The sequence below is a fragment of the Tenrec ecaudatus genome, chromosome 10 (genome assembly GCF_050624435.1).
Source record: "Tenrec ecaudatus isolate mTenEca1 chromosome 10, mTenEca1.hap1, whole genome shotgun sequence".
Lineage (NCBI taxonomy): Eukaryota > Metazoa > Chordata > Mammalia > Afrosoricida > Tenrecidae > Tenrec > Tenrec ecaudatus.
In genome coordinates this window covers 51,627,969-51,645,078 of record NC_134539.1, presented here as the reverse complement: position 1 = coordinate 51,645,078, position 17,110 = coordinate 51,627,969, and the positions used below count along the sequence as shown (strand labels likewise).

The 17,110-nt window shown below is 44.5% G+C and overlaps 1 protein-coding gene across 1 annotated transcript in view; it reads left to right on the top strand.

Moving 5' to 3' along the window:
- Positions 1 to 15,477: 15,477 nt before the first annotated feature.
- TNFSF8 (TNF superfamily member 8) overlaps positions 15,478 to 17,110 on the top strand; it is a 32,875-nt gene continuing 31,242 nt past the window's right edge. Inside the window, exon 1 of the mRNA XM_075560382.1 lies at positions 15,478 to 15,713. Coding sequence (XP_075416497.1) covers positions 15,519 to 15,713 — 195 coding nt within the window. The 5' untranslated portion in view covers positions 15,478 to 15,518. The remainder of the gene's footprint in view (positions 15,714 to 17,110) is intronic.

Genomic DNA, 17,110 nt, shown 5'->3' with positions numbered 1-17,110 from the left:
GCCTTTAAAGAGCACTCTGGCCTTACTTCTCCCAAGATAGATTTGTTTGTCCTTTTAGCAGTTCATGGTACTTTCAATATTCCTCATCAGCCCCTCAACTCAAATGCATTGATTCTTCTATCTTCCTTGTTCAATGCCCACCCTTCATATGCATATGAGGCAATTGAAAATGTCCTGGCTCGGGTCACACACATTTTAGACTTCAAAGTAACCCCTCTGCTTATCAATACTCTAAAGAGGTCCTTTGCAGAAGATTGTCTCAACGTAACTCATCTTTTGATCTCCTGACTAAAATTCCCATGATTGACTGTGGAACCAAGCAAGATAACATTTTTTTGACCACTTTGACCTTTTCTCCATCTATCATGATGTGACCTATTGGTCCTGTCGCTTTGTAATCCATACTGAAGGCTGCAATTCTTGATCTTTGTCAGCACCTGCTTTGTCAGCTGGATTATATGAAGAAGAAGGTGCTATCAGAATCGGAAGAAGCCTTATTATTAACCGAGATGTGCAGAGGAAGAGATAGGTAAATAGTGCAAACAGTTAACATATTCCTCTGCTAACCAAAGAGGGGAGCTTCAAACGCACCTAGAGGTGCCTCAAAAGAAAGTTTGGCAATATGATTATTTTCAAAACTCAAGCCCAGCTAACCCAATGGAGCACATTGGATGTTCTAGCAATATTGTTTGCAGATGTTTGACTCACAGTTCCATTCTGGCTCAGTCATAACTGATTTGGTGGTGACTGGAACTGGTACTTCCCAATCAGCAAGCTGAAAATGAATGAAATACAATTCACTTTTGATCTCAACACTTTGCATCCGTTTTACTGGGGGGGTCCCCAGCTTTGTCCCAGAATTATTTTGTTAATAGCATGTAAAAACTAAAAGAAAAAAACACCCACTCTTCACTTACTCACAAGATTAGGTTCCAAAGACAGGATTATTATTTTAAAATTGGTGTTAAGTAAAAATTAAGGGTGACCACTTCCTTAAATCTACCTCACTAAACGACGACGACATCAGAAAATCTTCTGTACACGACATTTTTCAGGTGTTGAAAAGCAAGAACGTTACTGAGCACGGTGGTTGCAACCACCGTGTATTTCAAGTGTCTTCCAACCTGGGGTTTTCATCTTCTAATACTATATACAACCATGTGCTCTACAAAATCTCACTCAAAATAATCCACGGCCACTGAGTCGATTCTTACTCACAGTGACCCTACAGGGCAGGGTAGAACTGTCCCCGTGGGTTTCTGAGACTGTACCCCTTTACTGGCATTGAAAGCCTTATCATTCTATTGTAGAGTACCTGGTGGTTTTGAACTGTTGACCTTGCAGTTGGAGCCCAACGTATAAACGCTGCCCCACCAGGGTTTCTGTTCTCTAATGGTTATAGGTGTCCACTTTAAATGCTGGTTAGTGATACATAGACCTATGTCCACCTTATAAGTGGCATGCAAAAAATGTCCTACCTATCTATCTCAGCCGCAAAAAGAGAAACCTCCTCTACAGAATTAAGACACGCTGGGAAGTTTCACCTCAAAGCCGATTCAATGAAAACAAAAAGCCGCCAAACAGAGTGACTCCAACTTCAAAAGAACAGATAATTTTCTGAAAATTAAAAAAAAATAAAATAAAGATGTTCCTAGGAGCCTCCTGTGCAAACACTGTGAGCCAGAATAGATGAACTGTCACTCTACTATACAAAATTACTCTCATGCCCGGCCCCCGTTGTCAATTTTCTTAAGGTCAAGTAGAAGTATTCCTCCTTCAGCCTGTTGTGCTCTACAAAACCTCAGCAATCTCATAACTAACTTTATGGTTTCAACTTCAAGGTTCAAAAATAGAAAGTGCTAGTATGTGCTGAATTTCCTCCTTTGGGTCCTGGGGTTTTGTGCATCCTCACAAAGCCTAGATCTCAATGAGCTGCTGTGGTATTGAGAGATGCCCACATAAAAACCTGAAGTCAATTTTTCCATGAGCTCGTAGGACATCGTACACGTTTTCGTTTCTCTCCTCCCTCTGCAGCAAATTCTCAGTCTGGGGGGAAGTCAAGTTGTTTTCCTTCGAGTGTTTTACACAATACTCGTGCACATACACAAAAGACTTCAGCGTTCTTTCAGTTCCTCAAATGTGTCATGGGGCATGATCTCTCCAACCACAGGACCTTTGTTGATGCTGTTTACTTCTGGAAGATGCATCTATGCTGGGCCTTCTCGTCCTGCTTTTGAAAGGGCAAGGAAAGTATTGATTTCTAGAGAATAGAATGACTGTGAGGAATAATTGAAATAATAGGTGTAAGACACTTGAACATGGTTGGTACACCGGTCTCAGTAAGTGTCATTATCATTGTGACATCATTACTACTTTGAACTATTAGTTTATTTATTTCCAATCTCACCTTCAGATCTCTATGCAGATGGTATTCACTCCAGGAAATGTTCATGATCCTCAAATTAATTGAGTGCCTTATGATGTATGTTCTTATTACGGTGTACTTTTCCTTCATAGAAATAACTACAATCCATAATTAGCATTCTTCGAGTAATTGAAAAATAACCATGTGCATATAATCCTTAACCTGCGGCTGTAGATTCAATTCCAACTCATGGTGATATCGCCCTTCCTAACCACATCCATATTTGTGCTGTCTGGTAAGTTTTGGATTGCTAACCTCAAAACCAGGGGTTCAGAGCTAATGTTTGCTGCTTGAGCAAAAGATAGACTCTCTGCTCCCTAGAGATTTACAGCCTTGAAAACCTATTCAGGGTCGCTATGCAGCAGAATTAAATTAATGACGGTAGGTTTGGGTTTTTTATTTTGTTGGCAAATTCATGAGAAGAGGAAGTAATTTTTTATTGGTCACTATTGTAGCTCTAGTTTCTAGGAAGATATTTGGTGCTGAGTATGTGCTCACAAGCACATGTTCAATCCAAAGTCACTGGCATCTGCTCAATGACACAGTAATCACTTCTTTCCGTCATGCTCTGTTATACGCATTGTTTCAGGAGCCTTTAAGGTAGCATGGTGGAGAGTCTGGTGGCGCAAGAAACCAAATGACCAACGCTCCTATTTCCAGAGGCATTCATGGCACCCCCTGTCCCAGAACCAGGTATCCACATTGCTAGCCATATAGTATCCAAGATGTGGGAAGAAAATGGCAGCAAGTCATCTTCACAAGACTAGAGCAGGGCTGGCAGCAATCTGCTGCACTCGTGCATGTAATGTCTTATTTACACAACTCCCTGTCTACCTCTAGCCCATAGTTGAAGCATAATTCTGAGAGAATGTGCTAAGAAAAGGTGATGTTTGTCACATGATTCCTTCTTCTTGAGCACACAAGGAGGTAAATCCCAGTCTTCCTTAGGTCAGGGTGATGTAACAGAGTTCTGGCCAATAGAACTCAAAAGTAATGTAAGCCACTCGTAGTTCTAACCCACCCGTATTGTCCATTCGAGCACTCCTCCATGCTCTCTTCCTTTTCCACAGCCACTTTGTACGGTACCCATGAGGTAGCACAATGACTTTTCATTCAGTCTTTGACAATGAAGGGCTACTCGCTACTACTGCAGATCCTAGTATCACTCAGTCTAATACGGTGAGAAAGTGAAACACTGGAAAAGGAAATGAAGAGGCAAAAAAGTTTGGGCCCTGGCTTAGTCTTCACCCTCTCATGTGACATTCTACAGTTATCTCCTCCCTAGACTTGCAGTTTCTCATTCTTGGTACTCTGAATTAAGCACGGTGAATGGTTCCGGCTTCAGCCCCATATCCATCTGAAAGTTGGTCTCGTGCTTACAATCTATCCCTCCCATACATATGCACAAGTCTAAAAGCCATGGTATGTAACATTGTTTTTACTGAGTCACTTGCTGAGTGACAGCACAATGAATATATTAGATGATTATATACGAGGGGTACCCACTCCTCCCCCAAACTGGAAAAAGGCTCCACTGGGCAGAGCTTTCTTACGTAGTATGCATTTTTGCCCACTAGGTGAGCATCAAGCTCCCTCTGAGTTAGTGCACCCAGTGGCATCACCACATAAGATGCTCTTTGGTCACAGAGAATTTTTTTGTAAACTCAGTTTTGCTCAAACTTCATTTCTTGTGATAGTTGATTCATAGAATTTGACTGTGAAATTTTGTTTCCTGATGTTGAACACAGCACTATGGGGAACGTTCAAGTGCATGGGTGCTTTTCTCGTTTCAGAAAAGTCCATTGATGCAGGGAACTGGCTACGGAAGCTGCACCCTGGTCTGACAATCAGAGAGCAAGAGACCCGAGAACTAGAAAGGTGAGGTTCATCGAGCCATTTATCTCTCTGCCCTTCAATTGCCCCACATGTGTTTATCGGCCAGGTTGGCACAGTAAACTTTAACTATCTCACTCCCTCTCCAGCTCTATTTTTACTAAGTATATTTATCTCTTTTATTGTTACCTCACATTTGTTTATGTGTCTCAGAATATGCATTACTTTTTATTAGGATGGTCCTACAAACAGTCCTTAATCCCTACCCATAAAAAAGACTACAAGTAATATCTTGGGATCATACTGAGTACCTGTTTATTCTCTATTTCTACTGTTCAGCATATGTAGTTTCTCTGTGTCATGGGAAAAAACGATGTTTCTTGCTTGAACAACTTCCACTACCTTTTTCTAGGGAAAGTGGAATGTATTCAAAATAAGAGTAAATGTCTCTTTTTGAAAGCCTTCTAGGAGTGGTTGACCCATCCCAATGTGCCCTTTTATTCTTGCCTTGTGGATTTGATTTCTGAAATATCCCCTGCTATTCTTGACCTCAGGAAATGTTAGAGTAGCTGGCAGATGGATAGATAGGGAGAACAGGTTTTCTGAGAATTGAGAGAGAATATAGGATTTGTCTAAAGAGATCATTCTGTAAAGAATCATTTACCTGCCCTTAGAAGACTGGAACCCAGGTGAGCTGAGGAAGGCTTACTTAGCCATGAGTCCCTCCTACAAAAATCTGCCTTTGGCTTCCCTATTTGAGTTCATTAAAGCACTAGATCAGTGGTCCTCAACCTTCCTAATGCCACAACCCTTTAATACAGTTCCTCATGTTGGGGTGACCCCCAAACATAAAATTATTTTTGTTGCTACTTCATAACTATAATTTTGCTACTGTTATGATCCGGGAGACCCCTGTGAAAGGGTTGTTTGACCCCCCAAAGGGGTCACGATCCACAGGTTGAGAACAGCTGGTCCAGAACACGCAGGACTGACCCAGATACCCAGCGCCTATGGGGGCAGGGAGCTCCCACTCCGAGGCCCAGTTTTACCTCGTCTTTCCCTTTCTGTAGCTCTGATGTGATGGCACTTGATAAGTATTTTGTGGAATTCAAGACTAAAATTAATACGTTTAAGGCATTATGGAAATTAGTGCCCATGTTGCAATGGAACTGCAGTCTAATCAATTAATTTGGAGCTCGAAATAGAAGTATTTAATCTCTTCTACAGAGTCCTCTGGGAATATCAGTCATTTTTAAATGAAGTAATTACATAGGAAATCTAGAATTAGGTAGAAGAAAATACCCATTAATATTGATTTGCTTGGCAACTGGGGGAGGGGGCTTCCTAAAAGTAGCATAAAAGGACTCCCCACTGCCATCAAGTCCAGTCCCACTCATAGTGATCATATACAGGGCTTCTGAGGGAGCAGCCAGCCTCATCCTTCTCCATTGGAGAGGCTGGTGGATTTGAACTGCCCACCTTGCTTACCAGATAGTGCTAGCAAAGCTCCTTAGAAATTGAATAGTGTCACTGAAATCTCCTCTAGTCTTTGGCATATCTCTATTGATGTTTCTGAAGATCAAATGTGTAAAGGAATGTTTGAGAATCTTATTAAAATGTAATTAGATTCTAATTCAGTAGATTTGGTCAGGGTTTAAGATTCTTCATTTTTAACAAGCTTCGAGGTGATGCTGGTTTTGTTGGTCCTCGGGCCATACTTTGAATATCTAACTAACCTGACTGCAACGGCCCATTGCATTTGGAAGAATAAAGCAGAGGAAACACAGCAGACAATGGCCTGGGCCTCCTCCATCTCTCCTGCCCCCAGTCCCCTAGCTCTGCCTATACAACACCAAACCCAATCACTTTCTGTTAAGTCAATTCCAACGCATATGTATTAGAGTAGAACTGTGCTCCATAAAGTTTCGATGGCTGAATTTTGGGAAGTAGATCAATCAGGCCTTCCATTCAATGTGTCTTGAGGTCACCTTGAACATCCAAACTTAACTAAGAAAAATTAAGTAATTAACCAACACAACACAACAACTTCCCTACACGATGTAGGGAAATGGAGTACAGCAACCATCTTAGTTTAAAAATCCCAGCTTCCACAGGAATCTGTTATGGATGGAATCATGTTTCCCAAAATAAAGCACTGTAAATTTTAATCCCTATTCTTAAGGCTATACTCCTATTTGAGAATGGATTTTCTTGTTTAGGTTCATGAGATAGAATCAGTGTAAGATGTGCCTGAAAGTGTTCTCCTTTGAGATATAAAAGACTAAACAAGTAAGCAAGCAGAGATGAGAGAAAATAGATGCCAGGCCACAGAAAGATCTTCTAAAGTGCCCAGAAATAGACACCATAGAGCCAAGGAGTAAGAAGAAGCTTCCCTTAAGTGTCAGCATTCTGAATTTGGACCTCCAGACCCCTAATTGTGAAAAAGTAAACTTATGTTTGCTGAAGCTACTAAGGTGGGTCTTTCTGTGCTAGCACACTGGGATTTGTTACTGAGAAATGGGGTGCAATGCTAGCTGACACCTAAAATGTGGAAGTGGTTTGGAATTGGGTCATAGTGGGGGCTGGAAGGTTGAAGATGGCTCATACTGAAAGCCAGATCTCCTTGAAGGAAATGCTGGTGGGATTGTGAGTGTCAGAGACCATTCTGCTGAGGGCTGCCCAAAAGGAGTGTCCAAATCATCCAGAGAGTTTCTATTGTTTTAGAAAGTACAGATGTTGGATTTTACATGAGCGTTGGGTGAAGACGCATTAAAAGAAAATGATTGGACAATGGGGAATGTTTGATGCTTTTAATGCAGTGGCAAACAATTTGCCTGAATAATTTCAAATATTTGATGGAGGTTAAACGTATAAGTGATTAACTTGGATATTTGGCTTCGGAGATTTCTAAGCACGGTCTTAAAGGAATTGCATGGTGCTGCTTCTAGTAACACACAAGAGGAACAAGTTGAATTTAAAATGAACTGTGCAAATGAAAACAAAATGCAAGGATCTAGAAAAGTCTGTTGTACAAACTAAGGGCACGTGTCCTAGAATTTTCACCAAGTGCACGGGCACACGAGTTCAAGAGGTCACCCCTATGGCTGACCAAGTTCAACAACTACAATGTCCTGTGCTGCTCTTATTGAATCTGCATGCAGAGCGAATGATCTCAGAAACAAGAACAGGGCAACCAGGTCGGAGGAAGACTCACGGACAGCCTGGATACGTAGTTAATACCATCTTGCTTGCTGAGAGTGAAGAGGGTTTGGATAACTTCCTCTTGAACATCAAATGCTAGCCTTCCATATGGATACATCGCAACATAAATAAAGATCCTTCTAACTGAGCCAACAAGCAGCATCATGAAAAACTGGAGAAAAGATAAAGTTGTCAAAGATTTAATTTTATTCGGATCCAACGTCAACACCCCTGGAGGCAACAGTCAGAAAATCAGAAGAGACCAGTCATCATGGTTACCAGAACAAAGCATCAGCAGACAGGAGACGGACTGGCACAATGGCTGCGTCAGCGGGTGGGAATATGACAGTTGTAAGGATGGAACAGGACCGGGCAGTGTTTCATCTTTTTGTGCCGTGGAATTTGTCTGCACCTGGACACCTAATGGGCAAAAAGGGGGCAGATATAATAATTACTCTGTGAATTGCACAGGGACAGCAGGTGTAAATTGGTCCTACAAAGCGACCTAGGACATGTATGTTGCTGTTGTTGTGATTGGGTGCCATCGAGCTAACTCCAACCCCTAGCAGCCCTGTGCACAACAGAAAGAAACACTGCACAGTCCCGTGCCATCCTCACCTTGGTTCCTGTGCCTGATCCCGCTGATGAAGCCACTGTGTCAACCCATCTCACAGAGGACCTTCCTCCACTTAACCAAATATGATGTCCTTCTCCAGAGACTGGTCTTTCCTAAAAATATGTTCAAAGCATGTAAGATTAAGTCTTGCCATACTTGCCTCTAAGGACATACAAGATGGTACCACCACCACCCAAAAAAAAAAAAAAAAAGACTTTTTTTCAAAGACATGTATTTAAATATTTTACAAAACAACCATATCATCTTCAAAGTACTCTCCATTACACTTAATACACTTGTCAAATCTGTGATCCCGTTCTTGGAAACATTTGGCTGACAGCACTTCCCTCATTTTTGTTTTCTTTTTCCTTCGCCTCTTCTACATTGACAAATCAGTGTCCTTTCATGTCCCTCTTCATTGGAAGAAACAAAAAGAAGGTGCATGAGTGAAGTCAGATGAGTAAGGTGTGTGGGGCAAGAGAGGCATGCTGTTTTTTTGTCAAAATCTATCACACTGCGATGGCTATGTGAGCAGGTGCATTGTCGTGGTGGCAAAACCAGTCCCCCGTCTGCTACAAACAGGCCTGTCTTGGCACAGTCTTTTCAGAATCTCTCAGTAGGAAGCTTGATGACCAGTCTGACCTGGTGGAACAAACTCCAAATGGACATGAGTCACCATTTCTGTCCACTCAGGAAGTTGGCGGGTGTCCAGAACCAGGTTTGTCATCAATCAACATTTCACCCCTTTTTGAAACGAGAAAACCACTCATACACTTCTGTTTTTCCCATAGTGCTGTCCTTGTAAGCTTGGCTCAATGTCACAAGAGTTTGTGTGCCATTTTTCCCAAGCAAGAATCTAAATTTCACATCTGCACACTGTTCTCTTAAGTCAGCCATCACAAAAAGCAAGGTTTGAGTGAAACTGCTTTTATGAAAAAATTCTCTGTGACCAGAGAGAAACTTACCAAGTGATGCCACTGGGTGCACTAACTCCTAGCAAGTCGCTCGACGCTGGCCTAGTGGGAAAATGTGTACCAGGAAAGTTCTGCTCCCCCAGCGCAATTCCGGTTTGGGGGTGGGTGCCTGGCATTACTTTAGGGAGGTACTCCAATATTATTTTATCATTTATTCTGGGCATTACAAATCATAAAATAGCATTTATTTTTAAATGCTCCACTATTTTCATTGTTCGGCTTGGCTCTCATCCTAATTGGCTGTGATTTTGTGCTTTAAATTCATAAATGCCAACATGGAATAATCTGTCTGTCTTTCAAAGTACCCTCACAGGCAGCACTGTGTTTCTTCCTCCTTTGAACACATCTGCTTTTTACAGCCAAAAAGCATGATGTAACCCAGTGTGTTTTCTGCTTTGCCCTGTTTGCCAGGAAGCTCAGAGGTATGCATGTTGTGCTCAGTTACTGAAACTGTCATCAGTCAGGGTTTCTTAATACTTTCACTTTACTTTCTACATTTTTATCGCAGCCAGGCTGTAGTGCCTGGTATTGATGATGGTATCCATTTTTATACCAAAGTAAGTAAAAAAAAATATTGCTTCAACATCATAGGCACCTTTATGAACCAAAAATATCAAAAGCTACTGCTTACATATGTACATCCTCTGCCCAGTTCTATATGCTTCTGAAGACAGTATTTCAATTGTTTAACCCCTCCCCCAGAGATTTCTGTGCTCTTTGATTTGCACCAAGTCAAAACAGCAGTTGGGGCAACAACAAAGAACTCACATTTGGTGATCCTTTGAGATGTTCTCTGAGTTTGGGGAGATAGAGAAGTCTGAAGGCGCTCGATCAGGGCTGGAGGCTGGATGCTTCCATGGGACACATCCTCAGAGTGCGCCCTTGCTCCCGGGAAGACGGCAGTGCTGCGACGGCCAAACCCCTCGGTGAAGCCATGCGGCCTCACTGGCCAGAGGGCAGCTCTCAATGTCCTTGAGAAACACCTTCATCACAGCCTTCGAGACTGTCCTGTGTCCTTTACAAAATTAAAAAATGTGTCACCAGATGCTTCTGGTCTGGTGTTGAACTGAAAGGGGCCCAGAAGGTCACCTTGGTAAAATCACTGTTTTGATCGGCCCTTTCTTTGTTGGCTCTCCACAGAGACCAAGGCACATGCGGCACAGAACACTTGTCAGCAGTCCTCCTCGGGTTGTGGAGACATGTTTTTTACGGTTCTGTTTTGGATGGTTGGTGGTGTTTCTGGCTGGGGGTGGGAGGATAGAAACATTCTTGTCTGAAATGCACTCCTAGGAGAAATGTTGTAGTACTGACCCTCGTATAGCTTCTTCCTGCAACCCGTGCCCCATCCTTCAGCTTCTCTGCCCGTATCGATCATTTATTTCTCGCCTGCAGCAATCAGGGCTAGGGGCTAGATAGTGCAGTAAACCGTGTGAAAGCCAGGACCAGAACAAGGCAGAAACCAATCCGACAAGGAAAACTCAAGTATTTGTCAGTGATTGAGAAAAGGGGCACCCTAGACAGAGATGCAAGACGCATAGAAACCAGGTTCGTTTGGCCCCAGTTCTCGTGGGCTTTCTTGAAAATATTTTAGACTTCACTTGTCATGAGGCTTCTAGTACTAACTCTTCAGCTCTGTTCGGTGTTGCCACGTCAATGGAGCTCCAAACAGCACAGAACCAAATGAGCACAGTGCAGCTATGGGTCAATAGCACTGCTCTCCATAGTACCCGCCCTCACTCAGCAAATGGGACTCCGATCCCCACTGCGTCACGGTGGTAGGGCCATCACGACAGGCTCCCTAGTCAACGGGGCAGGCCCCCCTCCACCAAGAGCAGTAGAGCCGAGTGCCTTATTGCTTGCAGTAAGTACCCTGGGAAATTCTCCCCTCATACCCACAAATGGCTTAAACACATTTTTGTGTGTTTTCTTACTCATAGTGAACACTTCAGGAAAAATGTAGATAAGTAAAATGATCTCTGTTTCTTTACAAATATATCTCTCGGCATCTGCGATAGCATTTTCATCTCCTTCAGCTACATTTGAGGTTAGGGAAAGAGCTAGGTCAAGGGGTAGAAAGACTAGTCTCTGTGGACTCCCGATGGCTACATGGCCCTGAATCACAGCGTCTCTCCAACTCTGCTAGCGCGTCTGCATCGCAGGGGGAGTCAGTCGTTCAGCTGCTCCAAGGATGGGGTCTGGACAAGACGAGCTCCTGAAGGCTCTTTCGGGAAGTTAAATGCTTGGGGTGTTTGTTTTGTCTTCATATCCTCACAATTCTCAAGTTGTTTCAGGAATCAGGAGTCCTGGCGGCGCTTGTTAACACAGATTGCTAGACCCTCGCTTAAGTTTCTGATTTAATAGGTCTAGACTCGAGCAAGATGCTTGGTAACTTGCAGTTCTGGTGAAGCTGCTGCTGCTAATCCAGCAACCACACGTTGAGAACCACGAATATAGGAGGAAGCATACAAAAGTTCACGGGAACATTCAATTATCTTTTAATTCAGTGTTTCCATGAATTTTTTAACCTGGTACATGGCAGAGGTTGCATATCACAGCCCCTTGCATGGGGGTTGCTCTTCATATTTCCGCAACAGTGTTCCCATTTGAAGGCATGAGAGCTTAGTTCTGTTTCTGCACTGCCCCTTAGCTGCTGCAGCCTCACTGCAGGGACTAATTACAGGATGGCTGGCAGTCAAGCTCAGGAGACCCTACGGCAGGGGTTCGCAACCTTCCTAAGGCCGAGACCTTTTCATGCAGTTCCTCATGTTGTGGTGACTCCCAACCATAACATTATTTCTGTTGCTACTTCATCACTGTCATTTTGCTACTGTGATGAATCAGGCGAGCCCTGTGAAAGGGTCATTCAACCCCTAAGGGGGTCGCGACCCACAGGTTGAGAACCCCTCCCCTAAGGGAATGCAAAGATAGGGGCAATGGAGACAGATGAGGATTAAGAGAAAACTATGTCATCGCATGAATGCTTTCTTTGTATGACCCACTCTTCTGGAACATTCCCTCTCCATGAGAGCATTATTGAGGGTTGACTATTGGCCCATCACCAAATTCAAGCAAAGACTCCAAAAAGGGAGTAGGAAGGTGCAGGCTTAGACTGCCTCTAGCAGAACTCTGAATCTCACAAGGAAGGAAAAATCCCCACGTGTCCACACACTTCCGAGAGGCAAGCCAAGACACATAGATCCTGAGATGTGTGATAACGTGGCGTGAAGAGCGAGTATTCCGTAGAATGCTCTATCTAGAGGGCGTTGGTGAACTTGAGAGATCTGGAGAGGCTTACAGTGACAGGAGGAGATCAAGCAGGCTGGCTGAGCTTGAAAGCCAGAGAGAATCTGAAGTAGTAAAAGGGTGAGCAGAACCCACGAAGAAGCTCAAGGCGCAGGAGTGGGAGCAAAATAGGGCTAAGAATGTCCAGAAGGACTTTCGAAGCCTATCAACTCCACCAATGTGCAGTCAGTCCCATTCCTGTGACTCAGTTTCCCCATCTGAGAAAGGAAGGGGTTTGGGCTACATCAGACATTTCCCAAATGTGTCCCATCAAGGAGTGGCCCCAGGCCAGAAAGAGTGAACACGCAGGAGGGACCCAGCGCTTCTTACTGTCTTGCCTCTGCTGTCTTACATTTTGGCAGTCCCCAGACAGGTTCATTTTCAGAAAGAGTTTGAAAAGCACTCCATGAGAAACTCTGTTAGGGCTCTTCCCACTTGCACATTGGTTCACTGAATGCAAGAGGGCGACCGCTGTTGAAGACGAGGGCTAGGTCAGCTGGAAACATGGAGAGGCGTTTAAATAAATGAGGGAAGGAAACAGGGAGTAAGGTTGTAAGCGAGGAGGGTCACTGGGAACAGAGTAAAATCTGGCCCGGACACTGCTATCAAGATAAATTTCCCTGGAATCCCAACTCCTCTGAAGGTTCTGTATAAAAACAAAAGGTGATTTTCCCCCTTGTCAGCTCTTACCTCCCAGGACATTGTACTGTATGCAAAACTGGTAACTGTAAGACAAACATTTGTTTCCATCGCCCTGCTCAGCTCATGGGCCTTTAGGGAGACCAGCACTTCAAGCAAAGCCTTTTTACTTTTCTACGCCCACAGCTTCCATTCAGTAATCAAAAGTTTTCCACTTTCATCAAAGAGGCTGAACACTGAGGACCAAGGAAGCAACCTGTTCTCATCAGCTCTGGGCAGAGCTCAGAGCCCTCTGGTACCTGCTCACTGCCCGTGTCCACCTGATGGCATGGCCTTCTCTTCATCCCCTTCATAGTCTTGCCCATCCCAATCACCAACCAAATGAATGTAAGCCCCCACTTCTTCCAAAACCAAACCCAACTTGAGTTGAAGGGGATTTTCAATCTCCTTAAAGGTGAAACAGATAGACTGCCTACCACTCTACTTAGCCAAAGAGAAGAATTCACTTCTTGATCTCTCTTCCATCACAAAGACCTATGATTTTATGGACTCACTTGGAAAGGCAACCAAACCAACTCCTAGATGCTCAGCAACGTGGGCCCTATACAAAGGTAGCAATGGTAATGATCCAAGCTTAGCTTAGGTATTTCCTTAGGAGGGACTAGGATTACGATGGCTCTCATAAATGTACTGTAACCCCCAAATTGATCAGAAAAGAGATGGATGCTAAAAAAAATTAACTACTTCCCCAGGTGATGCCAAATAAAGTTTTCAAAGAGCTAATTGCGTAAGCAGTAGCTACACTTTTTAAATGGTTCACACTGTAAATGGTGTCTTGAAATGGAGAGGTGGCCTGAGAGATACCCTGCTCCAGCCATTAGTAATGTGACCCAGGTCTGCGTCCCTGAGAATCCATACTGTTTTGATCTAAATTACAGAATTGGCCTAGGGGTCGACTTGGGATGTTTAACAGGAATGGTCTGACCCCAGCTGCCATGTTTGGGCTCATGTACAAAGTGCTCCTGTGTCGTTATCTCATGAGACCCTTATAGCGACTGCCAACCCTGGCCTTCTTAGTCTATTTTAAAGATGTGGGGAAAGAAGACGCATACGAATTTGTTCATGGACCCAAGGTTATGAATAGGGCTGAGACAGACTACAATCACTTGGCATGTGTTCAGTCATCAAGTGCCATGAAGATGGAATCCTATCATATGCATTTTGGCCAAATGGATTGGGTTATGCACCCAGTTTCTTTCCCTGAACATCCCTGACTTTGCTTTTGGCAGTTTGAATCCCCGCTGAGCCTCAGTTTCCCCACGTGTAGGCAGAAATAAACGGCCTCCTCTGTGGTTGGAGGTGAGCAGGGAGTGGGGCAATGCCTGTAGAGCTCCGAGAACTCTGACTGAGACAGTCGAGGTTCCCCCAGAATCCCCCACCCACTTTGCATAGCACACATGCACTGCATCACACACCGCAAATGCGCTCATCTGCCTGCACCACGCTCACTCAAAGCCTCAGCGCACAGACACTGCACACACCACATGCACAGACTATGTGCCCTCGCTACACATCTACCACACACACACACATATATATATAACCACCTCCCAGAACACACACACACACACACACACACACACACACACACATGGTCCCACCTCCCAGCTTCCACCCTCATCACCAATTCCTTCCCCTTTTTATACATTTTAATCAGGCTCGGGTTTATTTGCAAACTTAACAGATCCCCAAACATGCAGCAGTATTTGTTCAGAAGATCCGTAGTGCTGAGTTCCTGCTCTGCGACAGTGTCTTACCACCTGTCCCCCATTTCAAAGTGGACATGGGCTTCCCTCTCTTTGCATGAATCCACAGCCAAGGGTTCTTCCTTCCCAGATATATTGAAACAATTCCAGTTCTCAGCAGAAGCGGCCATTGCCCAATGGAACCCTGGTCGGTCTTGGTGCTGCAGTCCAGAGAAGCTGGTGTCCTTGAGCCTCAGAAAAGACACACGGTCCGAGGAGGTCTTCTGAGCAGCGCGCCTCAAGGAAGACAATGAACAGCTTCTCAAACAGGAAGGCGTTTTGTGGCTGAAACTAAGCAAAGCAGAAGTCGCTCTGTGCATTATCTCTCTCTCTCTCTCTCTCTCTCTCTCTCTCTCTCTCTCTCTCTCTCTCTCTCTCTCAATCTCTCTCTGTCTCACACACACACACATACACACACACTCGCATGTGTGTGCGCGCGCACACACGAGAGGAACCGTCATTTTCCTATGTGCTCTGACATCAGCTACCTCCTCTGTAGCTACGGTTTCTCCACACTCAAATTAATCCCTGGCGATGAAAAATGAACCTCTCCCCCACCCATGCTTCTGCCTTTCGCCTCACGCCCCCAGAGAAGGGTTTCTGCTCAAAGCAGCCGGTGAAGATTTTTTTCCAAGTCACATGATCCAGGATGCTGGGGGAGAATCCTTCTTGGAACAGAGATGGGCCGAGAAGCGACTCAGATGAGGAGAGATAAGGTGTGAGACGTGGAAGACTATATAAGAATGGATCCCCGGCTGCACGAAGCACTCGGCAGCGTGGTCCCTTCTCAGGACACAGCCATGCATGTGCCAGCAGGCTCCGTCACCAGCCACTGGGGAACCATGAGCCGGAATTATTTCTACTTCACAACAGCCTCCCTGGCACTGTGTCTCATTTTTGCTGTGGCAACCATAATGGTGTTGGTGGTTCAGAAAACGGTAAGTGGCCTCCTTTCCCCCTCGCCTTTCCTCTCTGATTTATGTTCAGTTTCTCCCGGGGAGCCTTGAGGACAAACAGTAGAGTTGTTGGAGAGCAAAACTAAAACCCATATATCATGTAGTGAAAGGGAGACAAGCAACAGGAACTTCACTCTCTGAAACAACTCCGCTTGTTCAGAAAAACGTTTGTCACCAAGACGATCGTCTCAAAACGATTTAGGTGTACATGAACCAACCTTGTGGAGGTGAGCAATGGGCCTTTAGAGATGCAGGCTTGCATCTTGCTGAGCCAGAGCCGGGTGGAGGAAGGAATCTCTAAGGAAACCCATCAACATGTATGTTTGCACAGCCGGTTCTCAGGGCCGCGAGATCCTGAGACCAGGTTCCGATGTGCCCTATGCTCGGTTCAAATATCCCTGATGTTTGTGAGGCCTCATCCATCCGTTGCCAAGAATTGTAAACAAGGAGCTAACGTTTCAGGGACCAGAGTCCTTCAAGAATGAAGGCGAGAGCAAAGACCCAAGCTCGTTCCAGAGCTGGGCGTTCAGCGGCAAGGGCCACAAGGCAAACAGAAAGCTTGCCTGAAAGCCACTGCCTAGACAAGCTTAGGTTGTCTGAAGAGATTTTGACAAAACTTCCCTAATGATTTTAATAGGGAACCAAGGTTTTACTTTTGTTTTTGTTTTTAAGAATGTAAACACCTCCCTTTGCCAAAGTGAAAGGCCGTTGTGTTGATTACTTGCTCCACAGCACCTCCTGTCCGTGTTGTACAAGCCCGTCCACGTGCTCTATGCCTATCCCGTTCCTAGGCCAAATGGTGTGTGCCGCTCCACTGCTTAAGAAGAACCCGCTTGTGAAGGGTTGGGGTATCCGTTTCTCAAGTGTCCTAGAGCTGAACATTTTCAAGGAAGCTTTGAAGGTCACGTTTCCATAAAGGTGAAGGAGAGCAGAGTGGCTTATCTTTATTTCATTCTGTTACCGAAATAAAGATGGTCTACTGTAGGCTCCTCTAGGTCTACAAAGAAAATACTCTTGAAGGCCTTCCCCCTCTCCCGAGGCTCGGCAATTTCTTTCATTCCAATCTGGAGCACACCAGAGGTGTGTCATCTCCTAGGAATGATCAGAGGATGCAGACACTGCAGTAGCCTTTTAGAAGTTTGTTAGTTAAAGTGTGGTGAAAGAATTAGAAAGGGAGGGAGGAGGGAGAGAGGGAGGCAAGGGAGGAACCTGGGATTCAAGCTCAAATGTTTATTGAGCATCTATCTATTGTGTTCTAAGCACTGAGGATAGAGTGCGGAACAAAACCAACCCACGCTGTGCTTTCATGTTGCTTCTAGAGCTTACTATCCGGTGTGGGCTCTAAAGTTTCCCTGGTGGTTGTATTGTCTATTCATGCA